Here is a 24024-nt window from a genome sequence, read left to right on the forward strand (position 1 = left end):
TGTTCCTTTTTTTGTGGGCTGCATTTTGTTTTGCAGTATTGTTGTTTACAAAAGATGATATTTTGTGCTTTTTGCTGACACAAAAAATTACATAGTAGTTGACTTCAAAATGTACAATGATTTCTAATTTTAATGTGAAAGATGATAAGAATTACATTTAAAGTGAAGGAGAATTGTGCATCATCAGTTCTCACTCATCCTAGTCTACCTTGGTTCAATGGTGAGACATGTCGAAATGTCTGGAGATGGATCTGGATGCAGTGGATGATCTGTACATCATCTATTCCTTGTCAGGCTTTGTGCATTCTGCAACACTGCATTGACGCATTTCTTCAGGACCACTGGACCGTTAGAATTTGTCTCATCTGCCCAGCCCATTGGAATCACTTTTTGCATTTTAAGTTACTGCAAATAGGGAAGTTCATGGCTGCTCTCATCTGGATTGGCCTACCAGTTGAAGTGGTTTACTGTGGTGTCATCACACTCAGCTGTGAACAACAACTTGAAATCCCAGGTCAGAGCTAGTTGATGGTGAGGTCCATTACAGAATGTGGCATCCCAAAGAGTGTTGTGAACCTACCTGTGAGAAGTGCTATCCCCTCCTTTGTCCCTTTTTAAATGTTATTTCAGCAGCATATGCTGTGTAATTTGACATGATCTTTAGTAGTTGCATTATTTTTAACTATTTAAACATTATTTCGCCTGATGTGCAGTTCCATACTTTGTCTTTTGAATAAATGTTTGAGCCACTCTTTAACATGTAGTATTTAAAGGTTATAATTGCTGGTTGGATCTTTGTGATTGAGGTTTTCTAATTCAGAAGGTAAAAATATCAGCTCATCTTTCCTTCCAGTATTGTTCTTATTTGTCACAATAGTGCTAATGGTTTATTTTCCTGGAATTTACTTGAAGTGTGGTTGTGTAGGCGAGATTTGTTCATTACAATTCATGCTTTATAATTAGCCTAATGATGGACTGTACTCCTCCCAAAGAGACATAACAAAATATTCAATGCAACAAGTCTGTAGTGGTAGTTTGGCTGAAGGGTAGTTTGTAATTGGTCTTGTAGAACACAGTGCACTATACTCTACAAATGTAAATAGCTTTGTAGTATATTAAGATTCTTTTGAACTAGTTAATATAAACTTATCCAACGTTTGTTAATGTTTGTTTCGCATTCATATTTTTACTTTAACACCTAGCTGATTGGTTCAAACTAAGCAGCAGCAATTTACAATTGAATGTAAAAAGCAAAGACCAAGAAATAATTAGAAAATATGTCAAAAGAAACAACTGACAACTTTATATTCATTCCATCACTAAGACAACCTATTTCTGCCTTTGTAACATTGCCTAACTTTCTCAAGTCTCAGCTCATCAGCTGTAGAAACCCTCATTCTTGCCTTGATTCTTGCCCCAGATTTGACTATTTCAGTATAGTTCTGGCTGATCTCCCACATTTGACCATCTGTAAACTTGGAGTCATCCAAAATTAATTTGCCCATGTCCTGACTAGGAGGAAATCCAGTTCCCCCATCACTTCGTGCTTGCTGACCTACACTGACGTCATTGATTTTATGTTTAATGTTCTGGCTTCAGTTCTGCCAAACTCTTGGTTCTCTTTCTATAGTGGTGGTCTTACACTTTTTGCAGATAAACTCCAACCCTGATAATTAACAGTTACTGTAATTACTGATAATTAGATTACATTCCATCAAGTAGTGAAACTTGTAGGTTGCCTTCGTGTCTATACTAAGTTTTTAAAATGGTAAGAGAGAAAAATGAAGCACATCCTTAATGTGGGAGCCCAGTGTCAGTGCACAAGGCAAGGCTAAAATATTTGCAACCACCTTCAGTCAGAAATACTGAGTAAATGATACATCTCAACCTCCTCCTGAGATCCCCAGAATTATGGATGCCAGTCTTCAGCAAACTGGATACAGTGAAAAGGATAAAAAGAAATGGCTGAAGGCATTGGTTGCTGCAAAGCCTATGGGCCCTGACAATATCCCAGCATCGGGGCAAATCGAGCAGTGAGTTGAATATTTGACTGAAAGAGGGGAGGGGATAGACATGATTTGAATCCACGGGGCTCAGTTGCTAGTTTGGATGGACTGCACGTAAACAGGGAAGGGAGCAGTGTCCTGATGAGTTGAATGACTAAAGTTGTAGATGGCAATTTTAAATGAAGAAGGGCTACGTAGGGGGAAATTTAGAAATACATTGAATCCTGGGTTAACATCCTTCCATCTGCAAGGGATGATGGACATGCAGCAAATAGTTATTTAGATTGAAGTATCTTAATTTGGTGCGCCTTTGCTGATGTCTTGGAAGAGCAGTCTTCGGAGGCAGGTTTGCTGCAAGTGCGATACATGAAACTGTCAATTGATATTATGGGATGTTGCTTTTCAGCATTGTTGCCTGCTGTCATACTGCTGTAACCACTTGTCATTGTGGGTGTTCCCAGCTTACACGAGGTGTCACTACTTCCTCTTTTTGCCAGCTAATGACTGCAAGATGCAAGAGTTTATGTTTAGGTTCTTCGTGTTTTACTTGTAGGCTTTTGTGGTGCAATGGTAGCACCCCTACTTCTGAGTCAGGAGCCTGGGTTCACATCTAACCTGCTCCAGACGTGTTTAATAGCATCTCTGCACAGGTTGATTTGGAAAAAAATATCATGTCTTTCTTGTGGAACGTGATAGCCCAGTATTATGACCAGCCTATTAATCCAGAGACCAAATAATGTTTTGGGAGTCCAGGTTCGAATCCTGTCAGTCATCCAGAGCGGTTTGTTGACTGGATCATGATTTCAAAAAGTGTATTTTGGGATCTCTTGAGGCACAGTGGTTGTGTCCCTTCCTTTGAGCCAGGAGGCCCGGGTTTAAGTCCTACCTGCTCCATAAATGTGTGATAATATCTCTGAACAGGTTGATTAAAAATATCTCGCGTCTTGCTCGTTTCAAGTTTCCTGTGGTGCACCTGCTCCTGATGTATGTGTGACATCTCTGAACAGTTGGTTAGAAAATACCCCCATGCCTTGCTTGCAGTGGAGCCTTGGGCACCCCATAGATGGTCTGGCTCCAGCTTCCTCACCATACAGAAAGTCCTTTGTTTGCAACTCTCTTTCACCTTGCAGATGCGTCCGATCTACTGGTTAGTATCAGCACATTTGGGAACTTTGCCTTTAAGAGAGCTGCAGCATTCATGATTTTGTCCTGCCAGGATATACCCATACTGCAGATATGAAAATGGATATTGTTGAGCTTTATTCAAGTAGCTGTTAATTACCCATGTTGCACAGCCATTCAAAAAGGTGCTGAGAATATGGGCTTTACAAACTATCAGCTTGGTGTTATCTGATACAGGTTTTATGAATTGACTGAGGGGGAACTTATTTCTTCATTCAGGTACTACGTCAAGGTACAGATTGTCTGCCGCTGTGAACCTGTGAATTAAGGTGGCAGACGTCGCAAATCACTTCCACTATGGTATTATTTTGTGTGATCAGCAGTGAAGATGTAACACACAATTTCATGACTGCAGTTGTATCGATATTTTCTAGTTTGGAAAAATGTGTTACTGGTGTGGGAGAGACAGTCCACAAGTCTTTGTGGTTGAGTTTCTGTGTGAGCGGCTATTGCAGTGTCATCAGCTTGGAGGAGTTCTCTGATCAGGGCACGTTATGTCTTTTGTTTTCACTCTGGTCTTGAAAGATTGTGGAGCTTGCTGTCTGACCTCGTGTGCAAATATACCTCTTCCATATCTCTGGGGAAGGTGAAGGTCAGGATCATGGAGAAAAAGACATCAAGCAAAGTGGAGGCCAGGACCTAGCTCTATTTCACTCTCCTCTCTCTGAAATTGTCAGAAGTGGAGCTAAACGACAATCAAAAAATTGAAGGAAAAGGTAGAATGTAAGAATTAGCTAATAAGAAATATGAAATCAGATTGAAAGAGCTTCTACCAGTGTGTGAAAAGGAAGACAATAGCAGAAGTAAGCCTTTGTCCCTTTTATCAGTTGAGATGGAAGAAATTATAATTGCATATAAAGAAATGGCAGAGATATGAAGCAAATAATTTTCATCAGTTTTCACAGATGAAGATATCAAATGCTTAAGAATAAAGTGGGAACCAAAGACATGAGAGCAAGGAACTGGAAAGAGTGAATATCAGTAGAGGAATAATACTATAGAATCACTTCGATCTGCAAAAGTATAAGAACAAGTGAGTGAGCATGTTGACAGATGGACCAAAATATGAGCTTATTTATTTTGGTAGGAAGAATAGGAAAAGAGTATTTTTAACTGTTGAGAAGTGTTTAAATGTTGTTTGGAGGAATCACTGTGTCCTCACACAAGAAACACAATAAGTTTGCAAGCAGGTGTTATAGGCTAAAAGCTGCATGCTGGTCTTTTGTTGCAAGGGAACTGGAGTACAGAGAAAACATTCCTACAATTATATAAGACTCTGGTAAGATCGCATTAAGTTTACTTATGTAATTTCCTTCTCTTGGGAAGGACGTTCTTGACTCGTGCAAGTTTATTGGATTTATTTCTGGGATGAAGGAATTTCTTCTTTCTGTTCTCAAAATCTGAGTGATGCTGACGAGGCCAGAATTTATTGCCCTGGAGAAGGTGGTGTTGAACTACCTTCTTGAATTTCTGCATTCCATAGGATATAGGGACAGAGCCTTTGTGTTGTTCAGATGTTCCAGGATTTTGAGCCAATGACCATGAAAGAATGGTGATATAGTTCCAAGTCAGAATAGTGAGTGGTTTGGAGGGAACTTGCATGTATCTATGCTATTGTCCTTCTAGGTAGTAGGTAATAGGGTTTGAACTGTGCTGTTGATGGACCATTGGTGAGTTCCTGCGCGACATCTCCACAGATGGTATACACTGCTACGATTACGCATTGGTATTGAAGGGAGTGGTTGTTGAAGCTGGTGTTTGGGAGGCCAGTCAAGTGAGTTGCTTTGTCTTGGATGATGTCAGGTTTCTTCAGTGGTGTTGAAGGTGTGCTCATCCAAGCGAATAGAGAGTATTCCATCACACTGTGACTTGTGCTTTGTAGATGGTGGACAGGCACTGGGGAGACAGGAGGTGAGATACTCACTGTGGAATTTCTCACCTCTGACCTGCTCTTGGAAATACATTATTTATATGGCTGGTCCAACTCAATTCATGATCACGGCTAACTCTGAGCATGTTGATAATGGGAGATTCAGTGATGCTAATACCATTCAGTGTCAAGGAGTGCTGATTCTGTCTTGTTGGAAATGGGCATTGCCTGACACTTGTATGACGCAAATGTTATTATTTGTACCATAAAAGCAGAAATGTTGCAGACCTTTTCACATTTTTCTGATTGAACCTAAGGCATAGGAAGTACATCATTTTACGCAACGTCACACCCTCAGATAATGGATACTTTAACATGGAGAATGAAGAAAAATAAAGATCCTTGCTGCAGCAATTCAGAGTAGTTCAGTTCATTCTATGTTATTGAACTGTTACTTGAAGCACTTGGTATTTTGCAAATCAAGTTCCATAAATGGATTTAATGGTGAGCTATCATTATATAAAGTCAAACATAATTTTACTAAACATGTGCAGCATCAGTGTTATAGACATGACTGGAGTTCTGGATGAATTTGTTTTCTGGTTTTGTTGGAGAAGTCAAAGAATATGTATTATTGAACAATTGTTTGGATATTACTGATTCACTTTAATAAAACTCAGCAGATTAAAGTATTCTCTTCTGTGCATTCAGCTGTATCAGCAAAACTTGTTTGGTCGCAGCATTCATCTAGTTGAATTGCAGTCTCGTACTGTGCAGTTTCTGACGGATTTCACCCATGCTGATTTTGGAGATTTCTTTTCATTTTTGTTTCAGGCAGGCCCGGGGGTATCAAATATGGCTTCAGGAATTCAAGATTTTAACAGGACAGAATCTGATCGACTGAATGAAATCAAGGGACATCTTGAAATCGCATTGTTAGAAAAACATTTTTTACGTAAGTATTTTGTGAAATATATATAATGGGACAGTTAATTGATATACTGCAAGTGTATAATTTAACTACATGGAAGAAAAGTGTTAGTGTTCTATCTTAAGATATTTAAGAAATTTAACATGTTATTCTCTGTATTTTCTGAAAGCAAATACAAGACTTTTTTTTTTGCAGACTGTTTTTCATCTATCTGTATTACGTATGTTTTAGGTTGCTAGGTCATTGCCATTATTTTTACACCAACAATTAGTGTTGCTATGCCTCAATTTCCAGTTGCTTAACCCTGAACAAGACTTTCATCTTCATATGAAAGAATGAAGAAAATAATACCTTTTCAAGTTAGCCCCAGATATAAAGTAGAATAAATTGATTATGAAACAATATTGCTTCTAATACTATTTATTTCTAGTTCTAAATCAACTTCAATACTTCACTACATCATCTTCATTCTACACCAGAGGTTTTCAAACAAATCTGCTCCATCTCTAAAACACATCCCTTTGAGTTTGTGAAGTCAGTACATTTATGTCCATCCGTTACTACAGTTTTGTGTTTGCTTAGCACATGTTTCTGTTTTTGAATTATTTTTAAAACAGCAGTGTTGTTGTGCTGTGAATAGCTGAGTCGAACTTTGGAAAATTAACATGAGGAGAATCTCAGAATTGTATGAACATTTACATTTACATTGACAATCTTAATATTTGCAGGGAACTCTTTGCATAGAAAAGATTGATCTATGTATATTATCCATGCAAACAACTTTTTTTTTTCATTCTTCTTTTAATGTTTGAGAAGGAAGGTCAGTTTAATGGATTCTGAGCAGGTAAAATGCTGAACACATCGAAATGCCACCATGGCATTGCAGATGGACTGTGCCACATGAAATTTTCTGATATCTATGTTGCATATAGCCTATTATGTGCTTTCAATATGCGGCTTTTTTTTCCTCCTTTGGATTCTGTTTTTCCCTTTTAATACTTTGGAGGAAGTATTTGGACCTTGCTTTGTAAGATTATTTTAGACTTGAGATTTATTCTATTAATCTATTATATTCTCAATCTGTCATTTCCAAGTTTTGTTGGCTTTCTTAATCCTGTATCCTTGGGGCCCTGGGTGTGATCACTTCTGCACGGGCATTGAAAACCTCCAAGAAAGAAATAAATAAAAGATATGCACTTAATAGCAATTTGGAAATACAAAAGACCAATCCTATGTTTTTTCTGGTGGCTACTGGAGAAAACAAATAATCAGACTTTAGAAGCAAAGCACAAAGTTACAAATGGTGAATTTGTATTTTGCATAGAGCATGTATTTGTAGCTGTGGTATGCCCTTGGGTATTAACTTGTATATCATGCTTCGGGATTTTGGATTGTTTTTCCACAGAATACATTTAGAATTACAATGGTTTTAACATTGTGTTTAAAACATAACTTTGTGAATTTGCACTGGTCAGGAAAGCCAAAAATCACTGAGTTGAAACATAGCTTCAAGTGTTAATGAGTCAGGCATTCAAGAGATCTATACAATGACCGACTTCATTGAACAATGTGTTATCCCATCTCAGATGGTTAGCAAATCTTCACATGCAGTTTAGTGAGAACGATTTCATTCACAGGCTATTGCATATGATTCTTACTAGAAACAGGAAGTCGTCAATTTGGTTGACAGATTGCCTAGCAAATCCCTATATGGGAAAGATACGAGACCCTGTTCATCTGCTTCCTAAAATCAGGATTGAATAGATGGGACAGAAAACCTTATGTTTAGGAGTCTCTCATTTAAAATCAAAATGATGAGGAATTTCTCCTCTGGTAATTCATGTTGGGAATTCTCTTTCCTAGTGAGCATGGAGGCAGAGTTCATAAAGTATGTTCAAGGTTGGTTAGCTAGCTTTTTGATTGTCAAAGGAATCAAGGGTTATGAAGGTTGGTAGGGATGTGGAGTTAAGACCGCAATCAAATCAGCTATCATTTTACTGAATAGCGGAGCAGGCTTGATAGGCCAAATAGCCTGCTTCTGCTCCTACTTCTTATGTTGTGTGCCTACCTAATGCCAAGGTGAGGGACATCTCAAACTGGCTTGAAAGGATATTGGCGTGAGAGGAGAAGAATCCAGTTATTGTGGTCTGTTTTGGACCCCTCTTTGCGGGGGCTATCAGGAATTAGGAACAAAATGAAATAACAAGACCTCAAGGTGTATAGTCTCTGGATTATTACCCTAACCATGTGCAAATCGAAATCAGGATAAGAAAATTAGGGAAGTAAACATTAAAGGAATGGTGCGGGAAAGAGGGGTTTCATTTCTTGAAGCACTAGCATCAGTATTGTGAAAGGAAGGAACTTAACATTGGGACAGCTCCACCCGAACCAATCTGGGTCCAATGTCCCAGCAGAAAGGCTAAATAGGATGGTCACAAGTACTTCAAACTCATAACTGGGAGGGTATGGGATGGCTCAGGGAAGTCAATACAGTTTCAAAACAAGTAACAGGACAGAGAGTAAAGAAACAGTCAAGAATCCTATTTCAGGTATGGCATGTAATGGCAAAACTATTAAGAAGTGTGTTGATTAAACCAGAAGAGAGAGATAATAAATGGGTGAATAAGTGCTGAGGGACAGGTTAGAATGTATGGCCCAAGTAAGAGCACTATATATAAATGCATGGAGTGTAAGAAATAAACTAAATGAGCTGCAGTCATAAATTCAAATTAGAGATTATGATATCGTCCTTAGACATGGCTGCAGAATGGTCAGGACTGGGAACTAAATATACCAGGTTATAAGGTTTACAGAATGGATAGGGAAAATGGCAGACGAAGTGGAGCAGCCTTACTGATTAGAAACAAAGTCAGCAGTGAGGGAGGATATAATGAAGGGAAGGCACCCACTGGCAACCTTATGGGTTGAGCTGAGGAATAGTAAAGGATCCAAAAATTTAATACATGTTGTATGTACACCCTCTGGCAGCACCTCTGAAGTGCTAGATTTATTAATGCAGAAATTAAGAGATGAGGCACAGCATTAAACTAAAAGAAAAGAAAGTGCCTACAAAAACGCAAAAATAAAGCACAGAGCCTGCTGCATGGGATTGATACAAAGACCAGCAATGGCCACTAAGCAGCTTATAAGAGCTGCTAAAAGGGATTATGAAAGGGAACTTGTAAGAGACATCAAAATCAATAAGAAGAAATTTTATAGTTCAAGGGAAAGCTGGTGGTCAGAGCAATGTTGGTCCACGAAAGATTAAATGTGGGGACATTGTCAATGACTATAGGGAAATGGCAATCATGTTGAACAATTACCTTGTCTTAGATTTTACAGTAAAAGAGGAGGATAAGTTGTTGGAAGTCCCAAGGAAATTAGTAGTAGGTTGGGGACAGGGACTGAATGAAATTAACATACATTGACAATGAGAATTTTTTTTTTAATATACATGTACAGGATATGGGTGTCACTGGCTAGGCCAGCATTTATTGACCATCCTTAATTGCCAGAAGGCAGTTCAGAGTCAACCACATTGCTGTGGGTCTGGAGTCGCATGTAGGCCAGATTAATAAGGATGGCAGTTTCCTTCCCTAAAGGACATTAGCGAATCAGATAGGTTTTTCCAACAATCCAACAATGGATGGTCATCATTAGAATTTATAGAACTAAATTAGTAAAACTAAAGAATGACAAATTCCCAGGATCTGACAGTAGCCGTCTGAGGGTGTTAAAGAATTAGGGGAGCACATTCTAGATGCCCTAACTATAAACTTACATATAGGAGTCATGCCTTTGGCTTGGAAAATTGCACATCATTCCACTTTTTAAAAAGGCAAAGGAGGAAAACCAGGGTATTACAATACAGTTAGCCTAACAAGTTGAGGAAATTGTTTGCATCTATAATGAAGGATAGGATAACTGAACACCTCAAAGCTTCAGTTAATCAGGGAGAGCCAGCATGGATTCATGACAGGTAGGTCTAACTTAAACCACATTGAATTTTTTTAAAGAAATGATTATGGTAGTGAACACAGCAGTTCCTGTGGCTGTTGTTTCATGCTTTCAGGAGGCATATGATAAAGACCCACATAAGAGACTGTAAATTAATGTAGAGACCCAGTGCAATTGAGGGTAAATTACTGATATGGCTGGCAAATTGATTGTATGACGACAGAAAGTTTGCTGTCCCACAAAAATCTGTGGTAGGGCCTCAGCTGTAGAGTCATAGCATTATATAGCATGGAAACAGACCCTTCAGTCCAACTAATCCATGTTGACCAGACATCCTAAACTGATCCCGTTCCATCTGCCAGCATTTGGCCCATATCCCCCTAAACCCTTACTATTTATGCACCCATCCAGATGCCTTTTAAATGTTGCAATTGTATCTGCCTCCACCACTTCCTCTTGCAGCTCATTCCATACGCTCACCACTCTGCGTGAAAAAGTTGCCCCTCTGGTCTCTCTTAAATCTTTACCCTCTCAGCTTAAACCTCTGCCGTCTAGTTTTAGACTCCCTAGCCTGAGGAAAAGACCTTGGCTATTCATCTTATCCATGCCATAACATTAGACTTCGATAAGGTATTTTTATATCTGCCTTTGTGGGAGAAGACACAAAAGCATCCCAAGAATAGAAGAACAATAGACAAATAGGAAGGAAAAGTTTAAAACAGTAATAATCACAACAGATACAAGAACTTGATAAACTAATGGGACTAAAGACAGCCAATGTGCCTTGGACCTGATGGCCTATATCCGAGAGACTTAACAAAAGCGACTACATGATTATAGATACCTTGGTTGTAATCTTTCAAAATTTCACAGATTCTGGAAAGGTCCTAGAGGATTGAAAAACTACATATGTAACACCATTATTCAAGATAAAGGGAAACCTGTAGATGTACTGTACAAGTTATGAAAAGGCATCTGATAAGGCGCTACAAAAAACGGTGCTTCACAAGATAAGAGCTCATGGCTTTGGGAGTGGTACATTACCCTGGATCAAGAATTGGCTAATATGAAGTGAAGGGTCAGAGTAAATGAATCATTTTCAAGTTCACAAGTTAACTAGTGGAGTGCAGCAGGGATCCATGCTGGGCTGTTAACAATTTATGATCTATAATAATGACCTGAATGAAGGGACTGACAGTATAGCATCCACGTTTTGAGATGGTAACAAAGATAGGTAGGAAAGTTGTGAGGAGGTTACTAAGAGTCTGAAAAAGAATATAGATAGATTTGGTGAATGGGCAAACAGTTGACAGAGTATAATGTGGGAAAAATTAAAGTTTTCCATTTTGGCATTGTATTTGGAAAAACAGAATATTTTAAAATGGACATAGAATGCTGCAGACAACAAGGCTTAGAGCTGGATGAACACAGCAGGCCAAGCAGCATCACAGGAGCAGGAAGGCTGATGTTTCGGGCCTAGATGCAGTTCACTGGCTTCAGGCTGTAATTGTACTCAAATCACAAAATGTCAGCATGCAAGTCCAAGAAATAATTAGGAAGGCTAACTAAATGTTGGCCTTTAATGGAGGGGGATGGAGTAGGAGAGTTGGAAGAGAAAAGCAGGGAAATATTGCTGCAGCTTTGTAGGGCATTTGTGAAACTGCACCTGGAATATTGATAACCTTTTTGGTCATTTTACTTAAGAATGGATGCAGTTGCATTGGATGCAAATCTGAGAAAGTTTGTTCGGCTGATTGTCGGAATGAAGGGTTATCTTAACAGGAAAGCATTGGGTCAGTATTCATTGGAATTTAGATGAATGCAAAGCTGTACTATTGAAACAGTTCTGTGGGAGCTTGACAGGATAGATACTGAGAAGATATCTCTTTTTGTGGGGATTATCTCGAACTAGGGCACACTCTTTCAAAAAAAAGTGGGTCTCTGAGTTAGGATGGAGAAGAGAAGGAATTTCTTCTTTCTTTACTTGAGAAAGGATGTACTGGCACTGGAGGGGGTGCAAAGGAAGTTCACTAGGTTGATTCCGGAGTTGAGGGGGTTGGCTTATGAGGAGAGACTGAGTAGATTGGGATTATATTCATTGGAATTCAGAAGATTGAGGGGGGATCTTATAGAAACATATAAAATTATGAAGGGAATAGATAAGATAGAAGTAGAGAGGATGTTTCCACTGGCAGGTGAAAGTAGGACAAGAGGGCATAGCCTCAAGATTAGAGGGAGCAGATTTAGGACTGAATTGAGAAGGAACTTCTTCACCCAGAGGGTTGTTAATCTATGGAATTCCTTGCCCAGTGAAGTAGTTGACGCTACTTCAGTAAACGTTTTTAAAGATAAGGTAGATATTTTATTGAACAATAAAGGAATTAAGGGATATGGTGAGAACGCGGGTAAGTGGATCTGAATCCACGAAAAGATAGCCATGATCTTATTGAATGGCGGAGCAGCCTTGAAGGGCCGGATGGCCTACTCCTGCTCCTAGTTCTTATGTTCTTATGAATTGTTAGTTTTTGGAATTCTCTTCCACAGAGTAGTGGAGGCTGAATTGCTTAAAATATTCAAGGGTGACTTGGACAGTTTTTCGACCTACCATGGAGTTGAAGATTATGATGGACAGGAAAGAAAGTAAGTTAAAACTGCAACCAGATCAGCCATAATGTCGGTGACTCATGGAGTAATACCGAAGGGCCGAATGATCTACTCTTGCTCTATTTCTTATGAATCGTCTGTTTTGAGGAATGTTTTTAGAGGGGTGAATCAGAAAAACATTGATCTAGCTTAATTGACAAACACTGAAGTTGTTTGGATTTTGAAACAATGCAGCAACATTTTTGACAGTGACCCTTGAAATTATGTTCTCTGTTTTGGAATGGAATCATTTTGAACAATCGGTTAACTTATTAGATTGAGGGAATTTGAGTTTTATGCAGGGTAAACAATTGCTCTGCAACACTGCAGTTGCTTTGTAGCTCATAATATGTATTCTATAGCTAACAGTATTGTGACTGACCTTCTATCATTGCAAATCCATGTTGCAGATCCATACTATGATCTCATCTACCAAGCATAGCATCCAGTTGATACTTTGTGTATAAAAAATGGAATGGAAGACTTGCATTTATGTAATTATGTATATTTATGCATATATTCTCAGGCACAAGAATACCCAAAGGACTTCACAGTCAATTAAATACTTCTAATTTATATTCACTGTTCTAATGGAGGAGCATGGCAGCCAATTTTCCAGATCTGTCAATCCCATCTACTTGGATATCAGCTACGGTATAAATATTAGCTAGGATGTTGGGAGAACTGACTTGCTTTTTAAATTAAAAGAAGAATTACAAATTCCTGATTCTTTTTAGTATTGTGTCCAGAGATCTTTTACATCTACCCAAGCAGGGATATTGAGCCAAGTTTTAAATTCTCATCCAAAAGATGGTACCTGGAACAAGTATAGAACTTCCTTGGTCATCACTGGGGTCACACCTTGGATTTTTGTACGCCAGCCTTGGAACAACTCCGAGGCAACAGTATAATAAATATATCTATGGCTGATAATTAAGCACTGCAGGAGATCTTTTAAATTCAGAAGGGCACCAAAGCGTTTATTTCATGTCTCATTTAGTAGACAACATTGCAACGGTACAGGCCTCTTTCAGTACTGCACTGAGTTGTCAGCAAGATTGTGTTCAAATTCTTCATTGAGATTTTAGTTCTGTTGACTCAAAGAGGAGAATGCTACCACTGATTTGTGGCTGAGTAACACTTAATGTTCGCCAGCAGAAGCTGATCCTGAAGTTTTTTGTAAATCCTGAAGTATAATATAAACGTATCTTCGACTTGGTAATGTGTAATGTGGCAAGATTAATTAATTAATGACCTTGGAGTTAAGCTATCCTTAGTTGAAAGCGACCGCAATATGATTTAATTTTACATCCAGTTTAAAAGGGAAAAGATTGGGTATAGGTCTCGTATTTGAAACTTGGAAAAAAAAAGCCAACTGCGTGGCCATAAAGCCAAATTAGCTGAAGTGATCTGGTATACTAGGTTAGAGGATGGATTAACAGAGAAACCATGGAAGCCATTTAAGGGGATGTTTCAGAATATTCAGAATAAAAATATTTCCGCCATGAAGAAAAATTCACAAGGGAGGAGCTACCACTCATGGCTAACTAAAGAAGTTGGATGAAACATCAAAGGTTTAAAAAAAGTGTACCTTGAGTGAAGTGAGTGTTGGCCTTCTCGAGAGTGGGAATGTGGAGTTCATAGTAGATAATAAGGAAATGGTGAATGAAATGAACAACTAGTTTGCTTCTGTCTTCATTGTAAAAGAGGCAGAATCATTCCGGTAATAGGTGTGAATCAGGAGGTGAACAGGAGAAAGAAATGTAGCAAAATTACAGTCCTTGGGAAGTGGTTACAAGCAAGCTGCTAAAGCTGCATGCTGACAAGTTCCTGAGTCCAGATAGACATCACCCTAGGGTCTTAAGAGCTGGCTAATGAAGTATTAGGTGTCGAGGAGAGGCCTTTCCCAGAGCTGGGAGGCCCCTGCCTCCATCAATAACATGGCTGTCAACACGAGTGGACTCAGTCAGTGATGTCAACTGACCACGATATTTTGTCCCTGTGCGTGAGGTGTGTTGCTCCATCTGATGGTGTTCACAACAAATGAAACCGTTTTTCATAAGATTGAAGCAGCATGTATCATCAATCAAGTGTGCAAACAAAGATGGGAGCAGCATAACTACAAATATCAACTCTAATTTGTCCAATAGCCACATAGTATAGGTGGTCACTGTTTAGCAGTTGGAAACTCAGCTGAATTTTCCCTCTGAAATTCAGGATGCAAAATGAAGAATTCCACAATTGTCCGGGTTCAATGCAGAGCAGGAATTGAAGCTAGGACTTGTGATCTGTATGGTTTCATGCCATGTCATGTGAAGAATTTACCTGCTGAGTCATAAATCAGGTAGGGCATAAAATAAACAAAATTGTTATTCTGTTTGTTATTCCTGCAGTTTTTAAATTGGCAATAGAAGTTGCATGTCATAATGTTACTGTAAAGAGAATGCCATTGTGAATGTGACACACATTTGTTTCATCTGCGGCATTACTGTAAGTGAACAAACAGAAATTGGAATAACTTGTATAGTAAATGTTGTTGCTAGTGTACAACATTATCTTCAACTATCCTGAATATTGTTTGAACCATAAAATACAGCAATTAAAATAAAAATGAAGCCTGACTCCCACAAAACTTTAGAAATTTGGAGGCAGGTGTAAAAATATTTACCCACAAAGGCATTCAAAATCAAAAGGAAAAATAAATGCGCCCACAGAAATGACTCCAGATTGGATTACAGCATACAGTAGGTGTCAGAATGATATGAGCAATGACTCACAAAATAACGATGGTGTGTGTATCAGAAAACATGCAAGTTAAACATGCTGCTGTTACTACCTGCCGACTCAAAGTGCATTCATTTAATGCTGTAAGTTTGAATTTAAAACTAACCTACACATACAGAACCAAGATCATCTGTGAGTGATTTCCTCAGTATTACTTAAAAAAAAAAAATTGACTGTGCATCAAGTTGGCCTTTTGTTACTTTAACTTTACCTTAAAATGAAACCAGACACACTTGTGCAGGAGAAATGGTATTGAAAGTTATTCTTCAATAAACTTTTTCAATGGGTTTTGAATATTATCATGCTGGGCATGCAGGGAGTGGACCATAGCATTATCTGCCCCGAGGAAATTGAGGCAAGTCTGTGTAGTCTGCTAGAAATGGCAGTATGCAACTTAAATATCTCTTCCCCCCACCGACCCTGCCATAGTTTTCAAACTTTTTGAATAAGGGGAACCCTTGCAAATATTTCCAATGGAGCTTTCCTTTGCTTTAACAGCCATCCATCTCAATCTTCAACTGGGCTGATTTTTCCTGAACTTTAGCACTGATTTGAAGTTAGTTCATAATGTTCCCTGAGCTGTCATAAGACTTCTACCTCACAGGAGACTCACTGTTTGTTTCCTGACTTCTAACACATCTTGGTCCAATACATGATGTAACCAATGATACTGCCTCATCAAACATTACAGTGTTCTCATAAAGTTACATTTGCTAATGTTTATGTTTGCTGACCAGGCTGACTACCAGGATTTTGACCATTGCTTCTTCAAATCACTTGATTCTGTATTTCGTCTGTCGATATAGCTAAGATCATCCTGCTCAAATTAACCAAATGATCTCCTTTTGGAACCATACTTCCAATGCGCAAGCTCAGATATTTCTCAACTTCTCCAAGCATTTGGTACAATCTACTATATCACCCACCCTGCCTATCTTGTGCACTGCACCTCCATTGCTGACTTTACACTTGGCTCCATTTCAATCAATCCTAATTGACACATCTATTTCCTGCAATGATTTCAGCTCTGGCATGGTCATCACTGGTGTGCCCGGAGCTCCATCCTTTGCATCTTTTTATTCTGCATCTATGAACTGCTATACATAATGTTGAAAAAATGTGAGGTCATCTACTTTGGTAGGAGGAACAGAAAGACAAATTATTTAAATGGAATGAGACTGCAAAATGCTGCAAATAAAGGGATCTGGATACTGTTATCCATGTAATAGAATGCAGCTATAGAAAGTAATTAGAAAGGCAAATGGAATGTGGGCTTTTATCATGGGAAATGGCGGAGACAAACACAGAGTGATGACTTACTACAGCTATATAGGGCACGGGTGGCACCACACCCTGGATTATTGATTTCAGTTTGGGTTGCTTGTCTTAAGGAGGGATATACCTGCATAGCAGGCAGTTCAGAGAGAGTTTACGATGCTGATTCCTGGGATGAAGGGCTGTCTTAAGAGGAAAGGTTTCCCAAATACCAGAGTGCAGTGTGCTAAAGTCCAAGTTTATTCAGCAGTGACTTCTTAAGGCTCAGCTACCAATAGTGAAGCAACTAAAATCAGGGATATTAAAGAGATGAGCAGTGAAGGAATGCAGATGTTTCTAAGGGCTGTAATATTGGAGATGAAGTTTGAGATGTGGAGGGCTGAGCATGGACCAATTTTAAATTGAGAAAGGGAAATTTAAAATTAAGATATTGAAGTTGGAGTCATTGTAGGTTTATGAGCCCAGGAGTGGTGGATGAAAGAAACTTGGTGCAAATTTGGATAAGGGCAGCAGAGTTTTGGATGACTTCACGTTCACAAACTGTAGAATACGGGAGGCTAATTGGGAGGGCGTTGGAATAATCATGTCTAGAGGCAACAAAGGCACCAATGAGGAATTCGAGCAAATGAGCTGAGGTGGGAATATAACGGTGTTGTTTCAGTAGTGGAAATTTGAGATGGTGAGCATAAATAATGGAAATTTCGGTGTCAAATATAGCATCAGAGTTACACACAGGCAGATTTAACTGTTGCCAAAGAAAGGGCTGGAGTTCATGGTTAGGGATCTGTGTTTGTGATAAGAACAAAAGTCAGTGGCTTTGGTCTTCCCTGTGTGTTGTTGGTGGAAATCATAAGTGAAGTCTGACAATTTAGATACAGCAGAGGGGTTGCAAGAGGTGGCACTGAGGTAGTTGCAGTCACTGTACATATGATTTTCAGATTATGTTGCTGAGGTTTAGCACACAGATGAGAAAAATGCGAGTGCCAACGATGGAACCTTTGGAGGACACCAAAGTAACAGTAGAGCTTTTTTTCTAAGCAACCTGTTCAGAGATGGAGAGTAGCAGTATAAGATTTGGAAAATAATCTATTGCAGGTCATTTTCTGACCTGATTTTATATGTAATAATCGAACTAATTAAGTATATTCCATTCAGCTAGATGATGGGGTGCATCTGTTGAAGGAGAGGATAGCGTGGCCAACTGTCTAAGCCTGAGATTGCCTGGCCCCAGTCATTATTACTTTCCTAAGATCCTTTAAGTTTTGATGTCAAGACTTTAAATTTGATTGGAGAGGTTCAGATATGAAATTGCATGAAAGGTGGGCTTGAATTTCAGAGTCAAAAGTGAGGTTTGAGATGGGCTGACGGTTTCCAAGGACAAGAAACTGTAATTTGAGGAGAAGAATGATAAATACAGATCCAAAGGGTTGGACAGAGGAGAGGTGAAAGAATTTCAGGTGATATGGAATACAGGAACAGAAACTGGACAGATTGAAGTTTGCTTGGATAAGGATAGAGGTGAAGGGTTGGGTCCCTAGAGCAGGGTGAGCTCAGAGACCGCCAGATAGGAGATGCGATTAGAATCTGGAGAACAGTGAGAGTTCAGGACAAGGGCAGTAGGGAACATTAGAGGAGACTGGCCAAATGGTTTAGGGGATGGGAAAGAAGTAGCAGGTGCAACTGAATGAATAGGTTTGGTCTTTGTGACAATAAGGGTGGCATGGTGGCTCAGTGGTTAGTACTGCTGCTTCACAGTGCTAGGGGCCCAGGTTCGATTCCACCACTGGGCAACTGTCTGTGGAGTTTGCACATTCTCCCCGTGTCTGCGTGGGTTTTCTCCGGGTGCTCCGGTTTCCTCCCACAGTCCAAAGATGTGCAGGCTAGGTGGATTAGCCATGCTAAAAATTGCCGTAGTGTTCAGGGATGTGGAGATTAGGTGGGTTATAGAGGGATGGGTCAGTGTGGATTTGTTGGGTCAAAGGGCCTGTTTCCACACTGTAGGGATTCTGTGATTCTATGATCTATGATCTAAAGTCTATTTCCTCTTGGTGCATAGTTTTGAACGTACAGGGAGGATGTAGGGGAGGGTGATTTGAGAAGATGGTATGGATTGGAAAAGGGGAGTTGAGGTTATCTTCACATTCTTGAAAGATATTTGAATAGTGGGCAGTTTCAGCAATTTGGAACAAGAGCAAGAATGGGGCAACACTGCTGCCTCACGACCTATGTTCGATTCCAGCCTGTGTATGTGTGGCATTTGTGTCTTCTCCCTGTTTCTGCGTGGTTTTCCTCTGGGTGCTTCAGTTTCTTGTCACAGTCCAAAGATGTACAGGCTAGGTGGATTAGGCCCGTGAAATGCAGGGTTACAGGGGTAGGGTAGCGGGTGGGATGCTCTTCAGAGGGTTGGTGTGGACTCGATGGGCTGAATGGCCTGCTTCTACACTGTCGGGATTCTATGACAAGACCCAGCAATGGTTAATATAGTTCAGCCAAAAATCTAGTGATTTATGGTTAATCCAGTTGTCTGCTAAATATGTTTAAGTCTTTGTCCCTTGGGCTTATGGGAAAGAGATGAGACAGTGTACCAAGTGAATGACAAAGCTGAAAGAGGGTTAGGTTTTCATGAACAAGATGAGTTATGTAAGACAGAGAAATTATCAGGGGAATAGGGCGATGGACCAGAATGTGATTAAAAGATGAGGGTTATGCCAACATCATGGTTTCAGCAGGGCAAGTTGTGGATTGTGCAACCAGGCTACATTAGGGAAAGATTATGTCCTCAAAGCTCAATTTTTTTGTATTCTCTTTCCCAATATTAAGGGTTACTCCTGGACAAATAGTAGCTTCCTAGTCTGATCAAGATGATGTTTTGGTGCTGAAACAACCATGCATCTTACAGAAATGTAACTACAATTTCCAATATAATTATAATTTCTTTTTACATTTTCAAAAAATATTTTGGAATATTTTTGCTGGGCATACTTTCCATTTACTGTTTACTTTCTGTCCCTTTAGTCCAACAACTTTTAATAAGGCATGTGACATATTTTAAACTTATTTCCTGTACTTTTGGAGTCTTGCTTGCTATTTTAGAAGTGAGATTGACTTTGAACAAATTTGCTACGAGCTGAAAACTGTTTGAATCACTTTTCTTTCAGCTAAACAGATAGAATAAGGATAGATTGATATGGAAGTGCTATGGATAACTGACCTCCTTTGCTATTAGGTGTATGATTGGGCGTAGGAAAGCTAAAATATTTCTTAGTTTACTGGTAATGCTACCACACAGCATCAATAGACTTTCGGGGCAGCATTACCAAATTTGCTATTGAAGGTGGAATCCATTTGTCATGCATGTTTTTAACAGCCAATTTGAGCTGAGTTAGATGTACATGTCCTGGTTGTTGGCCAAGTTGAGAGAGAGAGAGAGGCAATAACAATAATTTGCTATTTCATGGTCAGATATCATAACTTATAGAATCTTGGACTGGAGTTGATATTTGGCACTAACGTGTCCACCTACCAATATATCATATTTTCAATCAGTTGCATCCTCATATTGTTGAGTGTCAGAATGCTTGCATACTTATGGCATCCACCATTGCAATGGAAATTCTATTCTGGAAAAGATCAAATGTTATTGCAGCCAAACAAATTGTCTTTGCAAATGCTATTTAAAATTCTGCAAAAGAAGCCTTACTTTAAGATTGGAGACTGCATCCTATTTGTAGGTTTGTGCTGCAATGGAGAACAATAAATTCATTCATTCTCTAGATGAAGGTAGGTCTATTCATTAACTGGATAAAAATCTTTGTGATAAATGTGCTTTATTCCCTGCTGATATCAAGACAATTTAGATGAGTATTGAATTAAGAACAACCCCATGACAAGTTCTGAAAAATATTTTTTAAAGCCAAATACTGGATAATTTAACTTTGTAAACTACAACAGACTTTAAATAAATAAATTCACAAGATGGATCAAATATATTTTTGTTTTGCACTCTGAGTCTCTATTTTACAGTGTGTTAATTGGTATTTCTACACGGTTTACCTTGGAATAGGATGTTGCCTGTGTGGGTATCAATCCGTTTTGAAGGATGAGTTCAGTGAAAATTAATGACGTTATGACCACAAAGAAATATCTGGAAGCAAATAACTCTAATTCCTCTTGTAGAGTGGCATTAAATGTAAAGGTTAAGATTTTTATATATGGCTTATGGTGACCTGAAGAGGAGGAAAAGACTTTTTTTTTTAATATAAATTGAAATGATCAGGTGAACAAAGTTAGCTGCTTTAAATTGTAATTGTTTCATTGTAATGGTTTAAGCAAAAAGAAAACGTCAGCTATAGTTCAGTTGATAGCAGTGATGAGTCAGAAGGTGAGCACGAAATCAGGGTTGACACTATAGTGGAATGCTGGGGGAATGCTGTAGTATTGGAGCTACCATCTTTGGAATTGGGTATTAGATAGAGGTTCTAGTTTTGCTCCTGAGGTACAAAAGACATAAAAGATCCTGTCGCACTGTGTTGAAAAAGAGTAAGGGTGTTATTCCTAACGTTTGGGCCAATACTTATCTCTCATTGCAAGGACAGATTATCTGGTCATTATTGCATTGCTGTTGATGGGAGTTTGTTGTACATAACCTAGCAGTTGCATTTCCTACACTGCAACAATGGGTACACTTGTTCAAAGTTACTGTACTTCAGTGGCTGTAAAATGCTTTGAGATGTTCTGAGGTCATGAAAGACATTATATAAATGCAAGCCTTTTTCTGAGTCTACTTTGTGGTTAACAAAATAGTTCATAATCTAATTTTGAATAGAATGTAAGTGATGAGTTACAAAGGAAGCTAATTTTATCATTTGACCTACTAAATAATGAATTAAAATTATGGTAAGGGAATAGTACAGTGCAAGTTAAAAAAAGTTCATTTATCAGAAAAACTTCAGTTGTAGAATTATTATTGACACTTAGTTTCAACATTCCCTCTATAACCATTTTCTCCCAAATTGAAATTTCATTTTTGAATGGAGTTGCGCTTGTCATAATTTTTCAAAAGACATGCACGTGCCAATACTGTGAGGTTTGTGAACTTAATATTTTGGATGGATGCTAATAGAATATTGATGATTAGTCTGTTATCTATGGTTTTTAAAATCAGATTTTGAATGTTATACGTTTTACTGAACAGAATGCAAAGCTGGGCAGTTAGTGTTGATGTAATCCTATTTGACAGCGCAACTAAAATTTAATGATCATGCCAGCCAGTTCAATATCAATTATACAACAGCAGACTTTGTTTGAAGTACAATACACTGATGGAGTGATTAGAGGATTTGCAATGATTAAATGTAAATTCCCCATTGGTTTACTGCAACACACTACAACCAAAATTTAATGGAATGAAATAATACTTTTAATCATTTAAATGATTATTTTTAGGATAGATGTTCCATTCTGTTCAATATTTCCATGATCATTTTGAATTGTGCATGTGCTTACAATGTTTTAAATATCTTGGTAATGCTATCTAATGTTGTCAAGCTGCTGCTTTGCTGTATTGTAATACAAACTAGTTTTTCAAACTTAACTCTTCCAAAATTATAAACCTGATAGAATCAAAGAATAAGATTTGAATTGTCTACATACTGATTTTACTGGAAGTAGAAACCTTTCTATAGTGTGCAAATGACAACTGGAATGACTTCTGTGATTCATTTCTTCTTAAATAGGGCAGAACATAATTTGGACAAAATCAGATTTACGCAGTGCTTGTTGGATTTTTAAACTTAAAACTGTGCATGATTTTATATAGTTCTTCTCTTTTTTCCTCTGATTACAGCCAAGATATGTTTTTCCAAGTATTGATTAGATTTCTTAAATTGAATAAAGTAGACATTTCAGCAGCTGATTACACTCGTAGGCCTTCTAGTCTCTGATCAAAATAACAGTTTCCCCTATCTTGTTAAATACACATAACCCCTTCAATTATTGTATGGTATTGTCATGAACATGTCATATTGGTTGTATGCAATATGACAAAATCCAGAAGTACTTGTTTACATTCTGCTACAGTTCAGCGAAAATGGCAGCATAGGGGAAATTTACAAATTTTACTCTTATCTATAATCAACGAACATTATTGGATCAGTTAAAATGCCAATGAATTAATTTCATCTTTCCTGCACTCCCAACTGCAAATTAGGTCCAACTAAAATTTTGAATCCAAGCATTCAGATTAACACAAGTCCCTTCAATTTATATTCATGTACTGTGGCTGTGGAAATACTGAAACTGTGTTGGCAACATTCTATAACCATTCTAGTGCCTAAATATCAAATTTGATTCCAAAATTCTGGTGAGTTACTGTTATTCTGAAGTCATAAACAACGTAGATGCAATAACATTTTGTCTTGATTTATTTTCATATGCTTTGTAATGTAATATGCGACAAAAGACATCTAGTGGCAGAACACTAATATTGGCGGAGTTTTTCTCCCCCCATTACTTATGCAGACTTATCAACCAGAATTACCCATTGCTGCACCTGTGTTGGAAAGCTGAGCTCTTCAAAAATATATGATTAGAAGTGAAAAACCTGATTTTTGGAGTTTAGCATTAGGATAGAAATTGCTAGGGCTGTGTTTGATTGATTTAACCGTAACCCAGAATGCTGATAGCTCATGTAATGACTGTCTTTAGGCACCTGGGGAAGATTTTCTTGATCTTATTTTTATTCAGCATACACATGTGAATAAACCGCAAAATCAGTGATAAATGATGTTTCAATAATTCTCCAGATCTTTGTCGTGATAAAATGCATGAATAATTAATAGAATAAGTCACTAAAGGAAGAGAAGGAACAAGATGCATTGATGCTACAGACAACTGACCCTGATTCTTTGTTCCAGGCACCTGAAGCCTGCAGCAGTCATTTCCCTATCCCACACTTGGAATCTCAACTGGAAATAGCCAAAATTATTTGAATTTACTCAACTTTGTTTGAATTCAGAACATAAAGTCTTCTTTCTCCTGATTATTTTGTAGACCTCATTTCTAAATGTCGAATTTAGTAACTTCAGACATCAGTTGTAAAACTTTCATGATCTCCAGGTATCCTAAAGCACTCCAGAGTCAATCGAGTAATTTTGAATGAAGAACAAAATACTGGAGAAACTCCTTAAGTCCAATGGTGTCTGTGGAGAGAGGAACAGAGTTATCATTTCGTGTCCACTATGCCTTTTCTCCAGAAGTGAAGAGAGGTAGATGTATAATTGGCTTTATAGTTTTGAAAGGAGGATTGGGGAGGACCAAGATGAATAGAAGGGAAGGTAAAGGATAGAATATAAGGTGCAGGAGTAAAGCATTCAGCC

General features: G+C 38.3%; 1 protein-coding gene across 1 annotated transcript in view; it reads left to right on the forward strand.

The window, feature by feature from the left end:
- gramd4a (GRAM domain containing 4a) overlaps positions 1–24024 on the forward strand; it is a 146768-nt gene that overhangs the window by 53857 nt on the left and 68887 nt on the right. The window contains exon 2 of the mRNA XM_020518497.2: positions 5893–6013. Within this exon, the coding sequence (XP_020374086.2) occupies positions 5893–6013 (121 nt within the window). The remainder of the gene's footprint in view (positions 1–5892; positions 6014–24024) is intronic.

The sequence above is a fragment of the Rhincodon typus genome, chromosome 22 (genome assembly GCF_021869965.1).
Source record: "Rhincodon typus isolate 14 chromosome 22, sRhiTyp1.1, whole genome shotgun sequence".
Taxonomy (NCBI): Eukaryota; Metazoa; Chordata; class Chondrichthyes; order Orectolobiformes; family Rhincodontidae; genus Rhincodon; species Rhincodon typus.